Source organism: Moschus berezovskii, chromosome 17, assembly GCF_049115385.1.
Source record: "Moschus berezovskii isolate FMDL1 chromosome 17, NW_MosBer_1.0, whole genome shotgun sequence".
Taxonomy (NCBI): domain Eukaryota; kingdom Metazoa; phylum Chordata; class Mammalia; order Artiodactyla; family Moschidae; genus Moschus; species Moschus berezovskii.
Genome location: NC_142476.1, coordinates 44,924,063 through 44,948,256, shown reverse-complemented (window position 1 = coordinate 44,948,256; position 24,194 = coordinate 44,924,063). Strand labels below are relative to the sequence as shown.

The window sequence follows — 24,194 nt, the reverse complement described above, 5'->3', positions numbered from 1 at the left end:
CAGGTGTCGCTTCTGAGCGGGAGTTTTGGGCACAGAGAACGCAGTTCCATCTCACCCCCGGGGGGCTGAGATGGAACCGCGGACCGGCCAGGAGGGGCGTTTTGGGAGGGGATACGTGGGCGGTGGGAGCCGGGTGCGATGGAGGGAGGGAGGAGCCAGCCTGCAGATTTTTCTGGAGGAATCAGACCCGCTGTCTCCAGAGTGGCCCTTCCCCAAGTGCGTAATGCTTTTTTCTTCGAATGTCCTTTGGAAAGGGTGGTACAGAAGCGTGTTTGGCTCGGTGCGAGGCGACCAGGGACTGGGCGCGTGTGAGCGGTGAGGAAGCTCGTTGCCCGCTGCTCCGGGGACCCTGCCCCTGCGCCCTTGGGGACCCTTCCCGGACGGTGGCGGTGGTGGCAGCAGGCCCCGCCGCGGGTTCGCGCGGGCCGGCGATTCCCTGCCTCCACTGGGCCCGGCCCGCCCGAGTCCCAGCTGCCCGCTTGGCCGTCGGGTCCCCCGGCGCACGGGCGCCTCGACGGCTCCCCCTGCCGGAGCGCCGGGTCCCCCACCCCGCACCCAGAGGCTCCGGACTAGTCCCCCCAACTTGTTCTCTGCTGTTAACTAGTCGCGCTGCCAGAACGATGGGATGGGGTTGCCACAGCAACCAGACTGGACGTCACAATCCGGGCATGTGTGCCGCCCCCCCACCCCCCGCCCCGTGCAGCCGTGCCGCCGGCTCTGCCGCCGCCACCTCGGCCGGCTGCGGGACTCGGGCTTCGGGGCGCGGTGGGCGGAGCAGCCCGGGCTTTGCGGGGAGCTGGGCGAAGGCGGCCGAGAAGAAGGGGGTCGAGACGGGGGGGTGGAGGTTTGGGGGGGTGGGGGGGCAGGCGGCCGCCATCTTCTCGCCGAGGCCGCCTCGCCCGCCGCGCGCGCCCGTCCGGCAGCGCACGGGTTAAGGCTGGCACCGCGCCCGGCGGGAGGGGGGGCGCCCACCTCCCCTCCCCCCCGTGCCGGGCATGCGGGGCCCGCTGGGCACCGAGGAGGAGCTGCCGCGGCTGTTCGCGGACGAGATGGAGAACGAGGACGAGATGTCAGGTGAGCGCGGCGCCGGCTGCGCTCGGGGCCGGGGCGGCGGGGGCGCGGGGGCCGGCTGGGCCCGGGGGCCGGACCTCGCCGGCGGCGCTGGCGGCGCGCGGGAGGGGGCGCCGGGTTGCGGGCTGCGCTCCCGCCCTGCTGGCGCCGCGCGGCCAAGGGCGCGGGGCTGGGCGAGCGCCGGGGCGCGGCGCCCGGGCTGCCAAGGGCTGGTGCTATCGGGGCCACCCTGGCCACGGCGCGGGCGGAGGACCGCCGGGGGCCTGCGCCGGGCGCCCGAAGCGGGGAGGGGGCGCGGCGCCGCGGGGGTCAGCCCGCGTGCCCTTGAAGGGGGCGGGAATCGCGCTCGGCTGCTGGAGCCGCGCACCCCGCGCTCTCGCCCCGCACCGCGCACCCTTGCCTTCGCGGGGACCGGCGGGGGCTGGCGGGACCAGATACCGGGACCCGGCCTATCTCGGTTCCTGGGTGGGCTGGGTGGGGCCCGAAGCGGGCGGAGGACGGGACGGACTAGGGGACCCGGCGAGCGTCCGGGCAGGGGCGACTTCCCTCCGGGCCCACGAAGGCTCCAGGCTGAAGCGCGCGGGCCCGGTTCCCGGCCGCCGAGTGCCGCGACCGCCGCTCCGCAGCACTTTGCCCGGGCCGCCGGCGTCGTCCTGGCGCGCCCTAGCGCCGGCCGGCGTCTCCAGCCCGCGGTCGCCCGCCTAGTGGCGTTCCCAGCCCACCCTGCTTTGGCTCCGGGCCTGACTCCCAGGGCCACCGCCCCAGCCTTTGCCATCCCTCTCCAGAGTTTAGCAGAGAACAGGGCTTGTCCGTCAGGGGCAACCTTGCAGGACCATTCCTTACTTAACTGCTCACCGTGTGTTTGGGACGTTCCCCTCACGGCACAGCTGGGCAGGGCCTCACACTGTGGACCGGCCGTCTTCGTTCCCTTCCAGAGGACTCTGTCACATCTCAGCGTCCCCACACCAAGTCACGGCCCCTTCTGGCCTCCCAGGGGACTTGTGGGAACTGCGGGAGCCCTTCCTCGCTCTTGAATGTGCTGTTTGGCCCCCGGAGCCCCTTCTCCAGGGGCGAGAGTATTCTGCACATTGGCACCTCAACTCCTGCGTGCAGGAGGTGAGAAGGGGAGGACCCAGGTGGCAGTTCTGTCTCTTCCTAGAGGGGATTCCCACCAGGTGGCCACGCCCACTGGGGGGCCTCCTCACCCCTCCTCACTTGTTTGCTTCCTTTAACATGGTGACTGGGGCCTCACCCTGCTCAGATAGTTTGGCCAAGTTTGCAAAGGGCCTGCTGGGATGAGGGGATTGGGGGTGAGGTGACCCCACATGGGTGGAGTTGCTTGGACAATGGTTGACTCTTACATCCTGGGGGCCGGGGAATTAGGCCCATTTCCTGGAAGGGAACACAGAGGCCCAGCACGGGCACTGAAACCCAGGGCTGTTTTCTACCCAGGAAGCTAGCTTAGGGAAAGCTGGTTACTGTCTTCCTCCAGGCATGGCACTTGGGGCGTGGCCCTTTGTGGCACTGATTGATGGGGGCAGTGGACAGCTGAGAGTGCATGAATAGGTTTATTTCCAGGACTTCACCAACCCCCTGATGGGGTCCTCTGTCCCCCTGTCCCATACACTCTGAATATCTCTGGTTGTGTCAGGGCTCCGAGAATGGGGAGAGGAGGAGGACAGGGAAGTGCCCCCAGGCCGATGGGCACCCAGCTCACTCCTTGAGGGCCAGAGGGCTCAGGCCTCAGCCAGAGTCACCTGCCCGCCACCTTGTCTCCCTCCTGCTTGCATCCATTGCTCCAGGCAGGTGTGGGGGTTAGGGTTGGCCCCAGGGTCTCTAGGAAGCCCCTCAAAGCCCTGCCAAACAGACTACCGTGCCTTCCACAAGACCAGGTACTTGACACCAGGGAGACACCTTCAGAACATGTCCTGAGCCTTTCTGAGCTCCTAGCCCTTCTCTGTGTCCCTGGTCCCAGCCACTATCCCCTCTACCTGGGGACTGCAAAGCCTCCTAACCAGTCCTCACTGACCACACTCCGCTCAGCAGCCAGGGTCACCTCTGTAAAAACAAAGCAGACCCTAGCCCACTGGCATGAACCGATTGCAAAACCCCTGTTCTACTCTGCCCCCATTGCCACTTCCCACCTTCTTGCTCATGTATTAGCCTTCTAGATTCTTCTGGAACTCCCCAGGCTCCATCCTGCCCTGAACATTGACCGTGACCTCTGCCAGACCCAATATTCCCTGGCTCACAACCGCATCCTTCTTGCTACTCAGGTCTTCAGCTCCTGGCTGAGTGTAGGCCCACTTCTCTCATTCCCAGGCCCGTTTTAATGCTTCATTTTCTTGACAGTATTTCCCTGGAATATTATCATCAGCTGACTTGTATCAGTGGGCTTCCCCCCTTGAGGTTGACCCTGTGACCACCCACTGTGCCTGGCACTGTGGGTGCTGGAGAGAGGGGTACAGTCTTGGGGTCTGAGGGCTGGGGGGTCCCTGGGTCACCCTGACCTCTGGACATGATGACAGCCTCAGCCTAGGCCTCGTGTCTCTCCTGAAGTGCTGGCTGCCCGGGCCCCTGTTCTCCACTTCGGCCTCTCTGCAACCCTCAACCTGAGCTGGTGACCGTGGCCCACAGGGATGGGTCCTGCATGTGGCAATTTGCCGGTAGGGGCGCCAGTGTACTGGGAGCTGTCACTCCAAGTTTTCAATCTGCTGTGGTGGTCTCAGTACTTGTCACATCTACTTTCCTCACTCCGCCTGTCTCCCACCCTCCTCAGCAGTGTTCTTACCACCCAGATTTGCCCAGGCCGGCTCTCTGGCATTGAGGCCAGTGGGTGAGGAGGAGGGAGGAGGGGGGCTTGGAGGAGGAGGGCAGGGTGCCTGTTTCTTGGGCGCAGGGACCCTGGCTGCCAGAGTCTCTTGGGATTTCCGAGGGCTAGTCCACGAGAGGGCTTGAGAGAGTCAGTGGCTCCGCCTCTGCTGTTTGTTCATGGCCTGACCTTGGGCAGGACACCTGCTCCCTCTGCCTCAGTGTCCCCACTTGTGGAATGGGACTGTGACACCAGCTACCTCATAGAGGGGTTATTATGAGGACTGGTGAGATGGTGCCCGTGGAACATGTAGGTCACAGTGCCCAGCACATGATAGGTGCCCATAAAGTGTGGCTTATAATTTGCACCATCCAAGGGGGGCAGTTGGCCTGCCTTCCGCAAGGAAATGCTTCTGAGATATGCACCCTCATCTGGTAAGCTGGGGGCAGGGAGCCTGGGCTTGAGGGGCTGGAGGGAGGTAGGGAGGAAGGGAGAAGAGGGCTTGGCACTCCAGGCCTTTTCCTCAGAAGTCCCTGCCTGGTAGGCCCAGCCCTTCCATCCCACTCAGTCAGAGAGGGTGGGTTTCCTAGAGCTGGTGAGCCCAGCTTCTCTCCTGGCCAGGTAGTAGGACCTCTCTGGCACTTGACTGGCCTGTGCACCCACAGGACTGGGCCCCATCTAGGCTTCTGTGGGCACAGGGAACAAGAGGGAGAGAGCACCATGTTTCCCAAAAGTCTGTATTTTCTTAACCCGTTCCCCCGCCACTGGGGAAATGGTGAGAGCCTGATCATATTTAATACCCTTTGCTGAGAGGAGGGAGGCACAGTGGTCAGCACGCTTTGCCCAGTGGCTTGGTCTGTGAGAGACTCCTCTCATTCCCAGTTGATCTATTATTTCATCAGTTCATTCAATCACCCACCCCCTTGTTCATCCACCCACCCATGTATGTAACCCTCTGAACATCTACCCATCCAACCACAAAACTAACCAACTAACCATGTACACCCACTGCCCACTGGCTAGCCATCATACCCACTCATCCTTTCATCCATCCATCCAACCCACTCCATCCATCCATCCTCCTGGCGTGCTGCAGTCCATGGGGTCACAAAGAGTCAGACATGACTGAGTGACTGAACTGAATCCATCCATCCATCCATCTATCCACCCATCCATTTATCTGTCTGTCTAGTCCATCCATGCATCCATTGATCCATTCATCTATTCATCTATCCATCCATCCATCCATCATCTGTCTGTCCATCCATCCTCTGTCTGTCCATCCATCCACTCACCCACCCTACACAGATTTCTTGCATGCCTTCTCTGAGCCAAGTACTGAACATACTATATAGTGTCTGACCTTCTGGGGGTTTTGCAGGTAGAACTTTTGAGACTTTGTGCCTTTGGCTCTGTCCTTATTTCCCTCTCCCTGGTTGTCTTCTCACTTTGTCCTCCCGTTTGTCCCTTTGTCGGTTTTCCGAGTCTGTCTTCCCTGAGTCTTTGCTCCTCTCCGTCTGGCTGTCCCCCTCTTTCCCTCTTGTGTCCCTGGCCCTCCAGGGTTCTCTCCCCATCCCCTCCCTCCTGCCTGTCTTTCCTCCTCCTCCCCGGCAGTGCTCTGGGCCCTCACCCTCCTCCCTCCTCACTTTCTCCGGGCCCCAGTCCCTTAGGGTAAAAGCCTGCCCTGTTCCCTCCTCCTGCTGCCTGCTCATGGTGCTCAGGGCTGACTCTTTGATGAGACGCCAATGAGGTGATGTCTGGGTTTTGTTAAATGTCATAAATAAATTATTAATCCTCTCCTGGGCAGAAGTACCGCCCCCCCACCCTTGCCATTATCTGTGGAGGCCCGTGGTGTGGGGGCACTCCAAGGACTGATGGGAACCTTAGTCTTGGTGGCCCCTCCTTGGTCGGCCCTAGAGTGGCCCTGAGAGCCCCTGGCCCAGTGATGCCTGAACCCCCAAGTCCTTCAGTTCCTGCCATCCTCACCTGCCTGAGGCCCTGGGCCCCACCTACCATTGCCAAGCACTTCAGTCGCATCTCACAGTGTCTAGTTCCTCATCCCGTGAGAAGGGCAGTGCTTGGTGCATTTGTTTTTTAATTTTTATTTATTTATTTATCTTTGGCCACGTCACTTGGCTTGGAGGATCTTAGTTGCCCAACCAGGGTTCACACTGGCAGTGGCAGTGGAAGTGTGGAATCCTAACCACGGGACCACCAGGGAATTCCCAAGACTCGGCCCATTATAAGGATGATGATGTGAGCTCAGGGGAGAAGGGACTGGGGGCCACCCCACCAGGCAGGGGCGGTGGTTTGAAGTCTGTGCTCCCCTGTCCCTCCTCTTGGCCACCAGGTGGTCTTGTTTCCTGCCTGGGGGAACAGAAGGAGCCCCTCTCCCCAGGCTCTGGAGGGGAGGGTGGACATTGAGCTGGGTCCCCATCACTGACATTAGCTCACTTTTCTGGACCTCCGTGATGGAGCTCTTGATCTGGCTCCTGGCTCCGCCTCCCCAGATCCATCAGCTGCCCGGAATCAGATGACCTAACTCTTCCTTTCACAATCATGTTTTTCTTCTGCTCTGATCACCTTGTGTTTGCTAAGTTGCCTGGGGGGCTGTCCTCTTTCCTAGGCCCCTCTGGGCTCTGCTACTGCCCTTCCCAGGGGACAGGGGCAGGGGGTGGGCAGAGCATGGGGACTGGGGTGGACTAGCCCAGACCACCCCCACCCCAGGGAGCCCAGATGACCTTCTAGACCAGGGGCCAGCCTGAGTCACCTCCGTGTCCCCAGGGCACATCCAGGCGTGGCACAGGGACAGTGCTGTTTAAATGCTTGTTAAGTAAGTGCAGGGAAGGGCTGAGTTCTGGGGGGTCCTACACCTGGAGGGAGGGGCAGGCGTGGGGACCACTGGCCTGAGTCCTATCCTGGCTCTGCTGCCTGCCGGCTGTGAGACTAAGAAGTGGGCAAGTGTGATCCTTGGAGCCTGTTTCCTCATCTGCAGATAATAATACTGCAGATGGTAATACTACCATCTCCCCGGGTTGCTGTGTGAAGCAGATGAAGTCCTATAAACAAACATATGCTACCTTCTTCAAGCCTGGTGCAAGCGGTAGGTAGATCCACTGTTTATTGTAAGGTGTTTCTCTGGGAAGGGTCCATCCCCCTTGCCTGGGTTGCAACCTGTTGAGCAGCCTGGGGGTCCCTCAGGGCTAAGCCTGTGTGTGCAGGGAGTTGCTGAGGGGCTGGGGATAAACTCAGGGAAAAGCCACAGAGGGTACCTGTGTTCACGGTCCCCCGCCTGTACCCCTGTCTTGCCTCTGAAGCCGCCTCCCCTGCCTTCTCCCCAGGCCTGGGAGATAGAACAGGGTAAATGGGTCCTAATTATAGCCTGTCTGGGATCGATGGAGCCTGGGACCCTGGAGGGGCAGGGTTGGTGAGGGAGGACACTGCCAGGCAGCCTGGAAGGGCTGTGTGGGGCAGCTAGGTGGAACTGGGAGCCAGGCGGAGCTGGGAGCCGGCAGGATGAGGAGTCCTGAGGCTGCTTCTCCTCAGGGCCCTCACTCCAGGGCGTGCGGGCTCCCACGTTACCACTGGCTGAGTGCCCTGGGGAGGGGGTGCAGGGCCGGGCTCTGGGAGGGGCACCAGGAAGGGTTGCTCGGATATGACTCTTCAGGTCTGCTTCTGGAACAAGCTCAGAAGACGGAGGAGGGGGCAGGGCTGGGTGGGAATTATGGGGGTTTGTGGGAGCAGCGTCACAGAAGGTCAGCCCTGGGGATCCTCAGGGCTACCAGAAGCCGTGCAGGAGAAGATGATGCGGGTGGGCGGCGTGGGGTCCTCTTCACCGTGTGCCAGTCTGGAACTTTCCCGGAGGAGGGATTTAACCAGGCAGATGGCCCTGGGCTGTGAGGTCTCCTGGGAATGGAGGGAGGGTCTATCCAGGGGCAGAGGGCCCGAGGCCTTATCCTCTGAGGCCAGGGCTGCGCTTAAGGCTCGAGGTGCCCCTACCCCATTCCCAGGCAGGATGGGGCACCGCCCATGGGCGACCCCAGCTTTCTTCTTGAATCTTGCGCAGTCACCTGCATGTCCCCTTGTCTGTGCCCGCTGGCCGGTCAGTCTATGACTGTGTTCAGGGCTGGCCTCCCCAGCCTGGGGGACTGCCCTGCTGAGGGGACGGGGGATGTGGGGAGGAGGCCGGAGGTGGGAGGGAGAGGCCCCCTCCCGATTGCATCAGCTGAGCCTGTTACATAACTGTGCTGGGCATTGCCAGGGTGCGGGGGCGGCTCTGCCCAGGCGGTCTCTTTGCAGCTCCAGGGGAGGTGGAGGTGGGTGGGGGAGTGGGCAGGCGTGGACGGGCATCGGATCCCCAGCCTGGCTCCCAGCCAGCCACGTCGTTGTTCCCCAGAGCCCTCCACTCCCGAATGGCTCTGGGGGTGCCCATGCACCTTTCCAACTGGCACAAGAATCCTTGCCCCTCCCACATCAGGGTCCAGGGGACAAGATGGGGTTGGCTCCTGCCTCCTCTGCCCGGCTCCCCTCACAGTCTGCCCACGTGAATCCCAGCTTTGGGCCCACCCTCACTGCCCGGCCCTTGTGCCAGCCATAGCAGCTGTGCCCTCCACAGGGGCCTCAGCACTGCCCCCCACGCTGGTCAGGACCATTGAGCTGGCGTCCTGGGGAAGGCCAGCACTCAGCCCACCCACAGGTCACTCCTTCCTCCGTGGCAGCTCCCTCACCTGCCTGGAGTTGGCTCTCTCTGTGTCTGCTCACCTGGCAGGATGGGGAGTGGCTGGGACTCAGGCGTGCCCTGCCGCCTGCTCCAGTGGACTGACCTCTGCTGTGCAAGATTGGGGGGAGGCGTTCAGGCCATAGGCCCCTGGCTACCCTGGAGGGGACCCTGGTGCAGAGGGGTGCCCAGTCAGTGGTGCAGCCCCTACCTTCCCCAGGTAGAGTGGAACATGTGGGAGATGGCCCTCCAGGGCATAGGGAGGGGCATTCACTGGGCCGCCAGAATCAGCAGCGCCCTCTAGCTGTATCCAGAGTGTGACCCAGGGGTACCTTCCCCCTCCCCACTGGGGACTATGGGGGACAGGAGTCTCAGGCCTGTGTGCTAAGTTGCTTCAGTCGTGCCTGACTCTTTGTGATTCTCTGGACTGTAGCTGCCAGGCTCCTCTGTCCATGGGATTCTCCAGGCAAGAATACTGGAATGGGTTGCCATGGCCTCCTCCAGGGGATCTTCCCGAACCCAGAGATCGAACCCACATCTGTTATGTCTCCTGCATTGTCTTCTTTACCACCAGTGCCACCTGGGAAGCCCCCAGGCCCTGGAGTTAGACCCCTGTGGAGGAAGGGGGGGATGTTGGGGGTGTCCAGGGTGCAGATGTGCGTCCAAACATCTGTGGGTCTGACACATTCAACAGCCAGGATGTTTTGCTCTAAAAGGTGTCCTGGCAGGGCCCTGTTATTTAAACTTGATTCATCGAGAACACTCTGTCCATTTCCCAGAGGAAAGTCCCCTGGGTGGCGCTGGCGTGTCTCACCGTCCTCAGGGTCTCCCAGAGTGTCAGTCTCACAGTGGGATCCCTCTCAGAGGCCAGCCTGAGGCTGTGAGGCTCCCTGTCCTGTCCCCACCCCCTGGTGCTTCTCTCTGGGCCCCGCCCTGTGCACATAGGCCCTGAGGGTGGGGGTGGGGACGGGCTGCTGGTAGGGGCTGACTTTCCTGAAGCCCCTTTGCTGGACCCTTTGGAGGTTCTACTGGCTTATTCTGGAAACTTCCTTCATCCCGGAAGGGCAGATGTAGCTCTCCTCTAGGTGTTTTTTTTTTTTTTCTTTTAAATAGCATTTTATACACTTAAAAAACTATTTATTTGGTTGCACTGTATCATAATTGCAGTACGTGGGATCTTGGATCTTTGCTGCAGCATGGGGGAATCTCTGGGCTTCCCAGGTGGTGAAGTGGGCTTCCAAGTTTTTTAGTGATAAAAACTCTCCTGCCAATGTGGGGGACATAAGAGATGAGGGTTTGATCCCTGGGTCAGGAAGATCCCCTGGAAAAGGGCATGGCAAGCCACTCCAGTATTCTTTCCTAGAGAATTCCATGGACAGAGGAACCTGGTGGGCTACAGTCCATGGGGTCGCAAAGGTTTGGACACGACTGAAGTGACTTAGCACGTGGGATCTACAGTTCAGGAATGTGAACTCCTAGTTGTGGCGTGTGGGAACCAGTTCTCTGACTAGGGGTTGAAGCTGGGCCTCCTGCATTGGGAGCTCAAAGTCTTATCCACTCCACCAGCAGGGATATATATCTCTGTGGTTTTGTTTTTCCTGTGTCGTCTTGCTGCCATTTACCCCCAAGAGGACCCTCCTGTTCCCCACCCCCATGGAACTCAGGGCTTATACCATTTATCCCCCTAACATCCTGAGTGGGAGTTAGACCCTGGCCACAGGTTCCCTTTGGGGGGTGGTGAGAAGCACAGAGATGCCCAAATGACATACTTGTCTGCTCGCCTGGCCTTTCGGCTGGAGAAAAGTGCGAGGAATTCAGGAAAGGCAGGCGGTTTCTGGAAAACGCACCTCTCTCTGTGGACTGTCACACTGTCCGGAGCACCCAGTGGTGTGTTTGGCATCCTCCTGTGCATGTCCAGGTCCACGTGACAGGGATGGGCCTGCGTGGGTGCAGGTGGGGACAAGGTTGGGTGGCGGGGCAGCGTGGCCTTCAAGTCCCTATTAAGGCGGGTCCTGGCATCTGCCCTGCTGGTCTCTCCTCCAAACTCCCAGGCACTTGCCCCATGGCCCACCTGGCGTCACCTAAGGTGATGTCACCTGCACTCATGAGCTGTCTCCTGGCCCCACTGTGGGCCTCTGGAGGGCAGAGGTAGGCCCTGACCCTCCCTGGGCCAGCTGGAGATGGCTTTCTGACCCTGTGGAGCTGCTTTCTTCCCAAGGAGCTGGGTCAACAAAGGCCGGCTTGTTAGTCAACAAAGTCAGTTGTTTTTGTTTCAGTTTCTGGAGCACTGTTGTAGCAAGGAAGATGGTTATTGTCCGATTTTACAGATGACAGGAGGAAAGGCCCAGAGAAGTGGAGTGGTGTGACATGGCCTGAGGGGCTGGGGTTCCACTCATTGGGTCTGGGGGATGACTCTGAGGGCTTGGGGCAGGGGAACTAGATGGAGGGAGAAGGGGTGGGCTTTAAGTGGGGGCAAGGAGGGGTGGGTGGCCCCGACCTGGGACACCTGGATGGCAGAGGAGCTTGCTGTCCAGCGGCCCGGCCTCTCACTCCGTTCCTGGGTTGGGGAGTGAATCTCCCTAAAGGAAGCAGCAGAGTAACTCCCTCTCCCTTCTTATTCCTCCAGAAGAAGAAGATGGTGGCCTTGAAGGCTTTGATGACTTTTTCCCAGAGGAGCCCGTGAGCCTCCCCAAGAAGAAAAAGTCCAAGAAGTTTAAGGAGAATAGGTCCAAAGGGAAGAGGAAGAAGAAAGAGGTGAGCAGGGCCGGGGCTGTTGGGGGGCTTGGCTGCTCCTCCTGGGACTGCAGAGAAAGACCTGGGCTCCCAGAACCTTCCAGAGAGGGAGGGTGTGTCCTGAGAACCGAGCTTGTGTAAGGACACCAACACTGGCATCTGCCGTGAGCAGCCCACCGATACCTGGCCGAGATGGATCTCATGTCGTGTCCCATCAACTTTAGTTCCCCGACCAGGGATTGAACCCCAGCCCTTGGCAGTGAAAGCGCAGAGTCCTAACCACTGGCCTGCCAGGGAGTTCCCAAGTGTGCTGTCTTCTTAATCAGGGTGTTCTGGGGTGTTTATTCTTTCCCCCTTGGTGGCTGTCCTGGGCCATGATAACGCGGGGTCCCTGGCGCCCGCACCTCTTCACTGAAGGGCCCTTATTCCCGCTTGCACCTGCGTCCACTGCCTTCATGTCCACTTCCCCAGTGCCCTGGGCAGCACCTTATGCCACCGCTGGCAGGCATCTGTCCCTCGGGTTTGCTGCATCCGACCTGTTGTGACTTGGGGTCCTGATGAACATGATCAAAGTGGGAGGAGAATAAGGAGACCTGAGTATGGGATGGGTCTCCTACAAGTAATCTGAGTGCACATTTCCAGAACACTCCACACAGAATCACTTTATCCTCAACATCAACCCTGGGAATCGGGGTCAGATGATCATCAACTCCTGGCAGAGGGGCAACCTGGGGCTGACTTGTAGCTTAAAGCCCCTTGCACTCAGAGGGGATGATCATAGGGCAACGTGGGGACTCCTGTCTCCCACCATGTGGGAGCTGCCACCGCTCCTTGGAGTCACCCCATTCTCCGGGTAGCCTTACGGGGAGTGGGTGGTGTGCACCCTGCTTTACAGATGAGGCTCAAGAGATGAACTTGCCCAGGGTCACAGCGACATGGCTGAGATCTGGCCCCAGGGATGTCTGGTGGCCTGTCCCCGCAGCCTGGTCCTCCCCTGGCCTGTGGGGTTTTTATGGGGAAGCGCTGTTGGTTCTCTGGCTTTCTCGCCTACCCTGTCCAGAGGAGACCCTCCTGGTCCAGCCTCACAGGGGAGGCTGTGGGGGAGGTGTTAATGGGCTTGGTGACCCTGGGGGCAGAGTAGCAGTGTGCTTGTGTGTGTGGAGCCTGCTGGAACTCTCTGATGTGCCTCAAAGGCCACCGTGGGCCTCTGGCTTGTCCCTTCCAAGGCTTTGTGCAGGTGGAAAGTGTTATGACTTCGCTCTGGAGGGTCCTTGAAGATGCTGCCGGGAGTGGGGAGACAAAGGCCTGTGATGGCGGGCAGGCCATGGTGGGAGGGATTCTTCCCCAGATCTCCCCAGGCCACTGCCTGCACCTGTCTGAGCCTCACTTCTGTGTCTGCGGTAAGCGGGGTGGTCATCACTTTGCCCCCAGACCCTTGTTTGGGGGCAAATCAGATGTGGGCCGAGGAGGGAGCCTTCATGTGACCAGTGCCATGGGGAAGGCCAGTAGCCTTGGGGACATCCAAAGTGTTACCCTACAAGTGTCTGGAGGGCGAGGCCTGCCCTGGACCGTGCCCCCCGGCTTCTCATGGTGGTCAGCTGGGGCTGGCCTGTCGGAGCTCAGGGACTGGGGCAGGGAGGGGGTCAGCCCCACCTCCTCCAGCTGGAACCTTACAGGTGCGTCCTGTCTGTGCTGTCCCTGGAGCTTGGGGTCAGCATTCCTCCCCGGGACTGCCCGCTGTGCTGCTGTCCTCACTTCTGGGAGGCCCCCATAGGACAGCTGCCCTGTCCAGACTCCTGGCCTAGGCTGTCCTCAAGCCTCTCCTTGCCCTCTGCGGCCTTGCCAGGCTGTTCATCTCCTCGGGTGCATATAAACTGCCCTTTCTGCCCCTGGAGGGGCCTGAGTCTCCACCGGGCCCAGTGCCACCCCTGTCCGACACTCTGCTCTTCATCACTCTTGCACCTCAGCTTTGTCCTCACTGCCCGCTCCTGGCATCCTGGGCTCCCAGATGGACAGGTCTGTCCCCTCCCAGGACACCCCACCCCTAAACCCAGGGCTGCGTGTGGGAAGGTTTGTGAGCTGAAGCATCCTGTCCCCATTATCCAGGAGGGGAAGTGGAGGCAGGAGAGAGGAAGAGGGGGACCCCTGCCTGGAGGCTCCCCATCAGGGAGATGCAATGGACCGGGCCCCCTGCAATGGGGGGACCTGCCGCAGCTCCTCTCCCCACCCTGGCCTGCAGGCCTGTCCTTGTTGGGAGTAGAGAATAGATGGTGTGGGGCTGGTGGGGCCCCGGGATGCAGGGGTTGACTTCCTGGTCAAAGCTGTGAAATCTGGACCTGCTGTGGCCACTGGGCTCACCCCCCAGACCCGGAGCTGCGGGTGGAGGGGGATTCTGGGTCCTGGGGCTGAGCACAGGCACCTCCTTCCCCAGGTTCTCAGCGATTTCTCTCTTTCAGTTTCTTTCCTGGGACAGGGAGGGAGAGGCTGGGCCAGTGTGGGCTGTTCCATCTGGCCCTTGGTCTCAGGCCTCAGGCTGGGTCTCTGCCCGGTTCCCAAATTGTGATGAAGGCCCATGAGGGGAGCCCCAGGGGCCTGTCGCCTCCCTTCCCGGCTCCAGGTGGGGGTGAGCTTTCTCTGGCCTTCCTGGTACAGCAGGTCCCTCCCCGAGGCCCTGGTCAGGAAGCGGCGAGGCGGGGGCTGGGTGAGGGGCGTGCGGCCAGGGGAGAGGGGCTGGTGGCTTCTGAGGACAGGAGGGCTGCTGCCTGCCATCTTTGTGCTGGGATCACCCTGATCACCCAGGTCTCTTGTCTCCTTTCTCCGGCCCTACCTGGACACGGTTTTGTTTTTGTCTCTGAGCCCAGCTCTCACTCCTGTGGCCAGAACTTGGCCTCTGTGCGGGACCCATCTCTTGCTACCTCTTCCCTGGCCTCCTTTGCCCTCCTCTTCCCTCCTCTGCATTTCTTCCCCACCCGCCTCATCGTCCTCCTGTCCTCTCCCGCATCCTCTCCTCTCTCCTCGCACTTCCTCACCCTCTCTCCTTCCTCTCTGCACCGAGATGCAATTCCAGATCTCAGAGGCGATGGAGGCCAGGGGAGACTGGAGGGCTGCAGGAGCCTGGGCAGTGCTAGGAAGGCCCCCAGTGTGGCCCTCCGACCACTGCTGCCCCCCCACCCCCCACCACCGTGCGGTGGTGAGAGCCACCGCTGAGAGCCTGGCTTGGCAGCTGTCAGATTTCCGAGGTCTAAACATGCTGCTGCTGGAGAGCGGGATCACGGCCGCCATGTGCCCACTGCCCGCTCCTCCACCCGCCTGCAGATCCGAGTTCTCATGATGTGGGTTGGGGGGATGTCACCCCTTTGCTCCTTTTCATCTCCATCCAGGTGGCCCCAACCCAAGACCAGGGGTGGAGGGAGCAAAGGGCCCCCCGGGTGGTGGAACTCATGCAGCAGCAGGCTTTGGGGGGGGCTGGGTGGGGGGACAGGCATCGAGTCATGAATTCTGATTTACATAAAATAACCGGGCTTCGGCCGGAACCTGAGCATATGTAGATGAGGTTCCTTGTCAGACCCAGCACAGGAGGGAGAGATGATTTCAACCTGTACTGCAGCGGTTACCATAGCAACCAATTATTCAGTGCTAAATTATAACTGTTTATAACACTCGTGAATGGGAAGGCTCATATTTCATTCTTTCTTTTTCCCTCTCATTCTTGAAGGACCCCAATTTGAGAATGACCAACTCTCCGAGTCCCTCCTTTTGAGTTGAAATGCCTCCTTTTTAAGAGATGTGGTGTGTGCCAAGCTCAGACATAGAAGGAAAGGAGAGGGAGATGGAAGGCCTGGATGGAAAGATATCTGCAGAGCTGCGGGGGGGAGGGTGACACTGGCTGCCCGCTAGGGATCCCCAGGGCCTGCATTGGTGGCTTACTGTGCCTTCCGTGGGCCCGAGGCTCAGGGCAGAGACCCCTCCTGCCTACCTCCAAGTCCTCACACACCCAGCCTGGGAGTAGCATGTAAGCGAGTTTTGCACATGGATTCTGTTGGGACTCCAAGTTCACTTGGGTTCTTCGACCATCAGGGGCATCCCCTGTAGTCATGCCCAGGGCAGCTGCAGCCCAGAGGATAGCGTCAAGGTCACAGCCTGATGGGTCCTGATGTTCAGAGCCCAAGTGTGGCTTGGGGCTGAGATTGCTTTAGGGATTTTTTTAGGGCATTTTTGTCCTGTGCCTGTACCTCCCTTGTGAATGTGGCTTGGCCCGCACCACCCCCGAAAGTTTCAAGATGCCATATGGCTGGTCTACTCCTAGTTTTTGGTCCTTCCTGCCCTTCTGGCCACTGGCTGCTCTGCATCCCTCCGGGTCCTGATGATGGGTGCCCCTCTTCCAGTTGTTTTGAGAACCATGTGCTGCCCTTTCTTTTGCCCCTTTGTCTGCAAGGGAAGATTTTGGAAAAAAGAAAACACAAGAGAAAGGAGGCCCTGGTCTTGATGGATGCAGAGAGGTGCTGTGGGTACAGAATTATTATACCAGCAGGAAACTCATCCCCAAAGACCTGTCCTGCATCCCACTGGCCACCAACCCCCCCTGCCCCCGGCTGTGTGAGCAAGAGGGCTTGGGTACAGAGAGGGGTGGACCAGGCAAGGTGAGCCTCATTTTGGTGGGGGGAGAAGGAAGGGCACAGAGGAGATTAGGGAATGGGTGGGGAATTGGAGAATTGGGGAACCACCTCTTCTTTCCGGCCGGCTTTCCTCGATACAGGTAGACGGGGTGAGGAGGGGTTTCCCAATTCTGTGAAATGGGAGGCTGCCATCGTTGTCACCCTAGTGGGTGACTGGGGCCACTGACGTGCCTGGTGTAGCTCCAGCTCATTCCTCTAGCAGGAACTTTGCCCTCCTGCTCCTCCGCTTAGACCCAGGGTGGCTGCTGGACCAACCCTCCTGGCAGTGCCCAGCTTGGGGCCCTCTGCCAGGCCTGCTCCTCCTGCACCGTGCACACACAGACAGAGTGTCTACAGGAGGGGCCTTCCCTGCCTCTTCCTCCCTCTAACTCCCTCTGGGCCCTGCCTTCAGAGCTGTGCTGGTCACCACTCACTGCTCCTGCACTTGGGATGTGGTAGTGCCGGCTCCCAGCAGATGCTCAGGGAAAAACACCACAGGTGCAGCCACAACAGCCCCTTCTTGTTGCCTGTATGTGTGTGTGTGTGTGTGTGTGTGTGTGTGCGCGCATGTGCATGCTCAGTCGTGCCTGACTCTCTGTGACCCCATGGATTGTAGTGCACCAGCCGCCTCTGTCCGTGGGGATTCTCCAAGCAAGAATACTGGAATGGGTTGCCATTTCCTCCTCCAGTTGAAGAGTTGAAGGAAGGGTTGTCTCTTCCTGACCCAGGGATTGAATGCATGTCTCCCGTGTCTCCTGCATTGGCAGGTGAATTCTTTACTGCTGAGCCACCAGGGAAGCCCCAGCTACACTGTAACTGTCATCCAGCTGCAGGCGCTGTCCATGCACTTGACTTTAATTCATTCTGGATTTGCAGAAATGAGGGAGATGAGGCTGATTGGGACCTCCAGCTTGTGGTCCTGGTCTCTTCTTTGACTTCCAAGCAGAATTGGGGGCATCGTGGGTACTTGAGTCTCCCCATTTCAAAATGCTTAAAGCCCTCTCTCGCAGGACCTACTTTGTTCCTCTTACTGCCATTTACGGCATCCCCATTTCACAGATGAGGAGACTGAGGTCAGGGTGTTGCAGTGATTTGCCCAGTTCCCTGGTTAGCAAGGGTTTCATAGCTCAGAGACAGCCTCTGTCCTGAGCCTCCCAAGGGAGCCCCAGAACCTGTCATGGGTCCTCCTGTCTCATCCCTGGTCTGGTCTGTGGGCAGGTGAGAGCCAGCCCCAAGCCCCTCCCTTGGCGGGCCCCACAGCCTCTGTCCGCGGTGCTGAAGCTTGTGGCGGCTGCCTCCTCCCATCCTTACCTTTGCTGGGGTGTAGGCCGTCTCTCAGGTCTTCCGAAGCATGCTCTTTCCAAGCTGGCCGAACTCTACACCCTCAGAGGAAATGGACATCGCTGTGTGACCTCTGCCTCCCCAGAGGACAGAAGCAGAGTTGGGAGCTGTGGCTATGAGCCCTGGGAACAGGATTGCGTGTGAGGCTGTCCTGTCCTGGGCAGGCTCTGGCAGCCACCAGGACTGGTGCACTGCCCCTGGGGCCCAGTGTGGCCAACCGAGTCGGTATTCCGGGAAACACTTGGGTTCTGGAAAGGCCCAGGCCCTGCTGCCTGCCAGCCACCAGCCAGCACACTGACTCAGCAGCTTAATGAGCATAAAAGGTTTGGAAGCAGGGAGCCGGCCTAGGCAGAGAGTGAGCTGAGCAAGCAGAAGAGTCAAGAAGTGCAGGGACCCCATCGGTGGGTCCTTTCCCAGATGCACCTCAGGGAGAACCTCCCTCCTGGCAAGAGACTCTCAGACTGTAAACGTGGCTGGACAGGGCAGCAGTTGGCCTGGACAGACAGACCCACTGTCCTTACCGCTCTCCGTCTGCTCGGCTCCTCTCCCATTTGCCCCTTCCCTCCCCCACCTTCCCTCCTCTCCCTCTTCTCACACCCTTCGTCTCCCTAGTCTCTCTCCCTCTCTCCCTAGTTCTCTCTCCCTCTCTTCCGTGCCTCTCTCTGCTCACCTTGAAGAGAGAGTAAACCAACCACCAGCAGGATGATGCCAAACAGCATCTTCCCTGGAGCATCTGTGCCCAGCCTCTCCTGCAGACCCTGGCTGGGAGGGGCCTCCTCAGCCCACTTGCATCTTCGAAACCCCAAATACACAGCTTTCTCAGAAGGACAGTGACTTTCTAATAGGGGATGCTCTGTCTGTAAACACCCTTATCTCCATATAAATGGGCCATTTTCTGCCTGTACAGACGGGAAGCTAAATCAAGGAAGCCAAGCTTAAGAGCTGCCTAAATTACCTTGTCTCATATTGAGATGAAGCAGCCAGGATGGGGGCCAGGGGGAAGGTGGGCTTGTGCCTTAGCGGCTTCTGGAGAGCCCACATGCAGATAAGCCACTTCCCTGGTGGCTCAGAGAAGACACTGTGCGGGAGACACAGAAGATGTAGGTTCGATCCCCAGGTCGGGAAGATCCCCTGGAGAAGGGCATGGCAAACCAGTCCAGTATTCTTGCCTGGAGAATCCCATGGACAGAGGAGCCTGGTGGGCTACGATCCATAGGGTCGCAAAGAGTTGGATACAACTGAAGTGACTGAGCACTGAGCACGTTGGCTGTATGTTAACCACAGGTTTCACTTGACACAAACAACTACATAGGATGCAAAGACAAGCAGAGAGGTGCAGAGGTGGGGTCTGGGGCAGAAGCCAGGGCTCCTCTCCAGCCTAGCCTGCATTTTGTTTTTTGGCTCTGGGCATCACATCCTCTGTGTGTCCAAGTGTCATCCCTGACACTTGTGTTACAATCCAAGTCCATAGAAACCTGAGGCAGTGCCTGGACCTCACTCCGGGGCCGTCCAAACAGCTGCCCTGTGCTTGTGCATTGTAAGGGTGAAGCCTGGCTTCACACGATGCCTTGACTCACCTGCACATACCATTTGTCATGTCGGGGACGAGACCCTTGCCCCATGCTGGTTCCAGGTGATCAGAGCTTTGTTGATCTGGTGACTGAGACTGATCCAGAAAGCATGGGCCAACTGACTCTTCTGGGAGGCTACTTGCAGGGCAGTGCTGCTGCCTAGTACCTGGGGCCCTTGTCCTCACCATCCCCCTTTGTCTTCCAGGGGAGCAATGATGAGCTGTCGGAAAATGAAGAGGATCTGGAAGAGAAGTCGGAAAGTGAAGGCAGTGACTACTCCCCGAATAAAAAGAAGAAGAAAAAACTCAAGGACAAGAAGGAGAAAAAAGCTAAGCGGAAAAAGAAAGATGATGAGGAGGATGACAATGAAGATGGATGCCTCAAGGTAACACTGAGGCCTGGCTGGGGGTGGGGGGTACTCAGGAGGGGGGCTGAGCCCCTGCTGCCAGCTCTCTGCCTTCTGATCCCAGAGCCCCTGCGTGAAGAGCCTCCTTTCCTACCAGTGGGTGTAGGGGCAGATGGGTCTGGGGGTGTGAGTGTATCTATGTGCACACATGGAAAAGTTGGACATGAGTTTGTGAGAAATACTGTAGCCACAAGTCTTCGAGACACATCAGAAATAACGATGGGATGACCTTTAGGAGTTGGGGGAGGAAGTCAGATAGCCTTTTGCTGATGTCCATTGTCTTGCCTGGCCTAGTGCAGAGCTGTTTCCAAGGGGAGTGATGGTCTGAACTCAAGTTTGGTGTCAGGAGCCTCTCGCTCGGAACAATTTGGGAAAACAGAACAAATGGAGCTTTTGCCAAGAAGCAGCAGCTGTGGGACTTCCCTGGTGGTCCAGTGGTTAAGACTCTGCACTTCCAATGCAGGGGGTATGGGTTCAATCCCTAGTTGGGGAACTAAGATCCCATATATTGCATGTGTGCATGCTCAGTCGTGTCCAAGTCTTTGTGACCCTATGGACCATAGGACACCGGGCTCCTCTGTCTATACGATTCTCCACAAAAGAATACTGGACTGGATTGCCGTGCCCTTCTCCAGGGGATCTTCCTGACTCAGGGACTGAACATGGTACAACCAAAAGTTTAAAAAGAGAGAAAAAAAGCAGCAGCAGCTGGACAGCCCTGCTTACTGTAGAAGGGGGATTTACTTAGCACGTGTTCTGAAATTCTGCCCGTGTGGGTGTTTAGGAGAGTGTCCCAGGGAGCGTGAGCCAGGGCAGCTGTAGCGATGGGCCTACAGCTCTCCTCAGGGGCAGAAGCCTCTTCCTCGTGAACGTGAATGTGGGGAGCGATGTGAGCCAATGCTCCGGAACTCTCAAGGCCACTCCACGGAGCGGGGAAGGGCTGAGGGTAAGGCGGGCAGGGGTAGATAACAGCACCACACCCGGGAGTCTCCTGCTTCTGTCCATCTTTCCCCGAGGTTCTGTTTGGGCTGGCTGTGGATCTGAAGATTAGCGCTCCGTAAATATTAGTACAGTGGCTGATGGGTGAGGCAGAGGTGATGACTGTCAGCCATTGAAGTTGGGAAGTGCCCGTGGTGCCCTGACACCCAGGGGGAGCTCATTAGCGGGCTGGCATGTTGTGAGTCATCTGTGACTGATAACAGGCGAGAGGCTGACAGCTTTGGAAGATGAACTTACGGGAGCGATTCAGGGTGATCCTGGAGCGATGCCATTGCTTGCTCACTTGTTGCTCTGCTTCCTGGTGGGAGCAGAGGCCTGATGTGCCTCCAGGAATGACTGTGTGTCAGGGGCAGGCAGGTTGGCCCAGGGAGGAGGTCCCACATGGGAGGACTTCTGAACCATCACAGAGATCTGGAGGCCAGGAAGCAGGTCCCTTGGGGCTGAGGGAGACTGTGTGTCCTGCCCAGATGGCCTTCTCTTGCTGGAGCAGACATCCCAACCCTGAGGGGCTTAGGCAATCAAAGGGGTTTGTTATATCAGCAGCCAAGAGCTGTGAGGTAAGGGGACTCCAGTTTGGGGGACCCGATGGTGTGATCCGGAACCCTGTTTCTTTGCCTTTGTGGGGTCAGCTCTGGGTTCAGGCCAGGCAACCTCATGGCTGAGAACGAGTGTAACAGCAGCTCAGGGCTTCCTGGACTCCCACTGCCCCATCCAGCAGGAGGGGAAGCTGGAAGCTGGCCTGTCTCCTAGTTTTTCTTATAGGAGACCTAGGGCTGCCCCTGCCTGGACTGGTTAAGTCACGCGCTCACCTGGACCAAAGATGCAGCCTGGGAGTGGTGTGTGCTGATTGGTAGAATGGGTTGGTGGGCGGGGCTGGGCTGCCTGGAACAAGTGGGGAATCTGAGTGAGTGCCCTGTTCCAAGGACCTCTGCTAACTCCTTCCCTCCCATGAAGTAGGTGCTTTATCCCCATTTTACAGATGGGGAAACTGAGGCACAGAGAGCTGAAGTTAGCTTGTTCACCTCTCACTGACACTATGTGGCAGAACCAGGATTGGTACTTGAGTCTGTCTGGCAGGTTCTAATCTCATAGTCAGCACTACCCGCCGTCCCCCTTCCTAGCCAGCCTGGGTCTGCTTGGTGACCTGATGCCCGGGCTGGCCATCTCTGTGCCCTTGGGAACTCACACACCTCCCTGTGCGTCTGCTCCCAATGTGAAGCAGTCACTGAGGGCCCTTTTCTGGGCTCTGCCCCCAGCTGGACCACTGCCCCATGTGCCATTCTGGCCAGGGCACACCTTCCTGGCCCCAGAACCCAGCAGCAGCCTGTCCTTTCACAAGTCCAAGTGTGACTGTATCACCCCAAGGTGACAGCCTGGGGCAGAGAGAATGAGTCCTGTACTTATTCCTGCCCTGGGCACGCACATGGCTTCCCCTCAAACCCCCACATTAAACCCAGGCACATGGTCCCACACCCCCTCGTAAACTGGCATCTGAGCCATTCCCACTGCTCAAGGTACTGGCAGCCTGGAGTGCTCTAGGATATTTTCAGTTTGGGGTGTGAACTGCTCTTGTTAAGTTGCAAGTTGCAGACATGACCACCCTGGCTTTTCACAGGCCTCCTGGGTGGGGCCCCAGGGATGGAGGTGCAGGTTAGAAGGACCCCCACCTTTGATTCCTTCTCTGGCCCCTGTGTCTGCAGGAGCCCAAGTCCTCGGGGCAGCTCATGGCCGAGTGGGGCCTGGACGACGTGGACTACCTGTTCTCCGAGGCCGACTACCACACGCTGACCAACTACAAGGCCTTCAGCCAGTTCCTCAGGTGGGCCTCGGGGCCACCTTGGCTGGGCATCCACGGAGACAGTCTCCCTGGGGGAACCAAGTGGGGAGCCAGGGACAGGGCCCTGGGCTTCTGGGGTGGGGGGAGTGTCGGGCTGACATTGACCCTGGGCAGAGCTGCAGGAGGGACAGGACCTTCCACTTCCACAGACGGTCCTGCCCTCCCTTGCTGGTCCTGCCTCCAGGAACGATGGCCCCAATTAGTCCCGAGGTCTTAAACCCCCGTGGCCACTCTCAGCTCTAGAAGAAATGGAACTGGACCCCCAGGGTCCTGCTGGAGGCCCCTGCCTCTGGGCCTTCGGTGTTACCGGGTCTGGAACCCAGTTAGAAGGTGACAAGCCCTGTAAATAGGAAACCAGGGGTGTTGAGGGTGGACGGCTGTCTCTGGCTTGGTCCTCTTCCTTGGCCCTCCATTCGGCCCACTTTTCCCAGTTTGCCACATATTCCAAATACGGGAGAAGATGGGTGGGCCCTGCGGAAGTCACATGGGGGTCTCGTCCCCTCCATGGGGCTGCCCTCACCCTCTGCCTCCCCCCACCCCTGTACAGACCACTCATCGCCAAGAAGAACCCTAAGATCCCCATGTCAAAGATGATGACCGTCCTGGGTGCCAAGTGGCGGGAGTTCAGTGCCAACAACCCCTTCAAGGGCAGCTCGGCGGCAGCGGCTGCAGCGGCAGTGGCCGCAGCCGTGGAGACGGTCACCATCGCGCCTCCGCTGGCCATCAGCCCCCAGCAGGCACCCCAGCCTGTGCCCATCCGCAAAGCCAAGACCAAAGAGGGCAAGGGTATGGTTGTGGGTGGGTGGCACCCAGTCCTGCTGAGGCCCCCCCAGACCCTATAGCTTGGGGCAGCTGGGACAGCTGGGTCGGTCTTTACCCAGGACCCAGTGCCTTGGTTGACCTTGGATCCACATGCCCCTTTTCACCTGTGTGGTAGCATCTGTCCTGCCTCCCTTCTGGGGCTGGTGGACAAGTGGAGGGGACAAGTGGGCTCAGAGTTTTGGGAGTTTTCCCGGGCATGGAGGAGGGGACCGCGGCGGCCCAGGCTGCTGGGAGGTAGGGGGCTCTTGTGTTTGAGGCTGCACCATTCCCAGGAGAAGTGGTCCTAAAGTGACCCGTTGATCCCTCTTCTGAGTGCCTGGCCTGGGTGGGCATGGGTGTGGTCAGGGCCGGCCTCCCAGGGAGACCCGGAAGGAGGTCCAGATACAAAATCAGACTCCTCAGTGGTGTCTGGCTGGGGACGGCAGAGGCTCTCTGTGACTTGAAGTTCTCGGGGAGGGGCTTCTCTGCCCTGAGTGGAGGGCTTCTGGCCCCCTTGGGGGTAGGGCCATTGATCTCCCCCAGACTCTGAATGGTGGACTCACCTGCAGCTCACCTTCCTGGTGCCATGACCTGGGTTTTGATGGAGGGCCAGGAGACTGTGGGGACCTCTTGTTTCTGCCCCAAGCAGCTCTGATCTCTGGGACGACGCATTCCTTTGCCAGGTCCCGCAGGGACCCTGGTGGGCAAGTGATGCAGTCTTCAGCACCTGCTCCCGCTCAACTCCCTCGCCAGTCGCCCAGCCAGCCTTCTTTCTCATTTCCTCTTGGGCTCCAGCTGCTGAGTTATCGATTCCCTGAGCTGCCTATTCAGGGCCTGAAAAATTGAAATAGATTTTCCATGGCGCCACTGAGGTTATAGCCGGGCTGCCAGCCCCATCTCTCTGTGTGGATGTGCATAGAGGAGGGCCCTGGGTGAGGCCATCTGCCTCTCGGCCCCCACCTTCCCCGCTCAGCCTGGTGGGAAAGGCTGCTGGGGGTGGGTCATTACTCCCCAGGTGGATAATTGTCCTGTGGCCAGCTCCATAAAAACACAGCCTCACCTCTACTGGCCACAGAGGTGGGGGAGGTCTTCAGTGGTGCCAATGTGGGGCTACAGTGGGTAACCTGGAGGCTGGCTGCTGGGGGAAGGGCTTCTTGCTCTAGCCCACCCCTCCAGGGCCCAGGTATGGACTGCAGGTAGTTGGGTGTGCCCCTGGTGGCCCTGCTGGGGTCTGTGGCTTTACTGGGGACA

At 59.2% G+C, this 24,194-nt stretch overlaps 1 protein-coding gene across 1 annotated transcript in view; it reads left to right on the top strand.

Moving 5' to 3' along the window:
• The first annotated feature begins 995 nt into the window (after positions 1–995).
• Positions 996–24,194, top strand: part of CHD5 (chromodomain helicase DNA binding protein 5) — a 67,848-nt gene continuing 44,649 nt past the window's right edge. The window contains exons 1-5 of the mRNA XM_055419428.2: positions 996–1,074; positions 11,227–11,354; positions 19,106–19,285; positions 22,006–22,124; positions 22,690–22,928. Coding sequence (XP_055275403.1) covers positions 996–1,074; positions 11,227–11,354; positions 19,106–19,285; positions 22,006–22,124; positions 22,690–22,928 — 745 coding nt within the window. The remainder of the gene's footprint in view (positions 1,075–11,226; positions 11,355–19,105; positions 19,286–22,005; positions 22,125–22,689; positions 22,929–24,194) is intronic.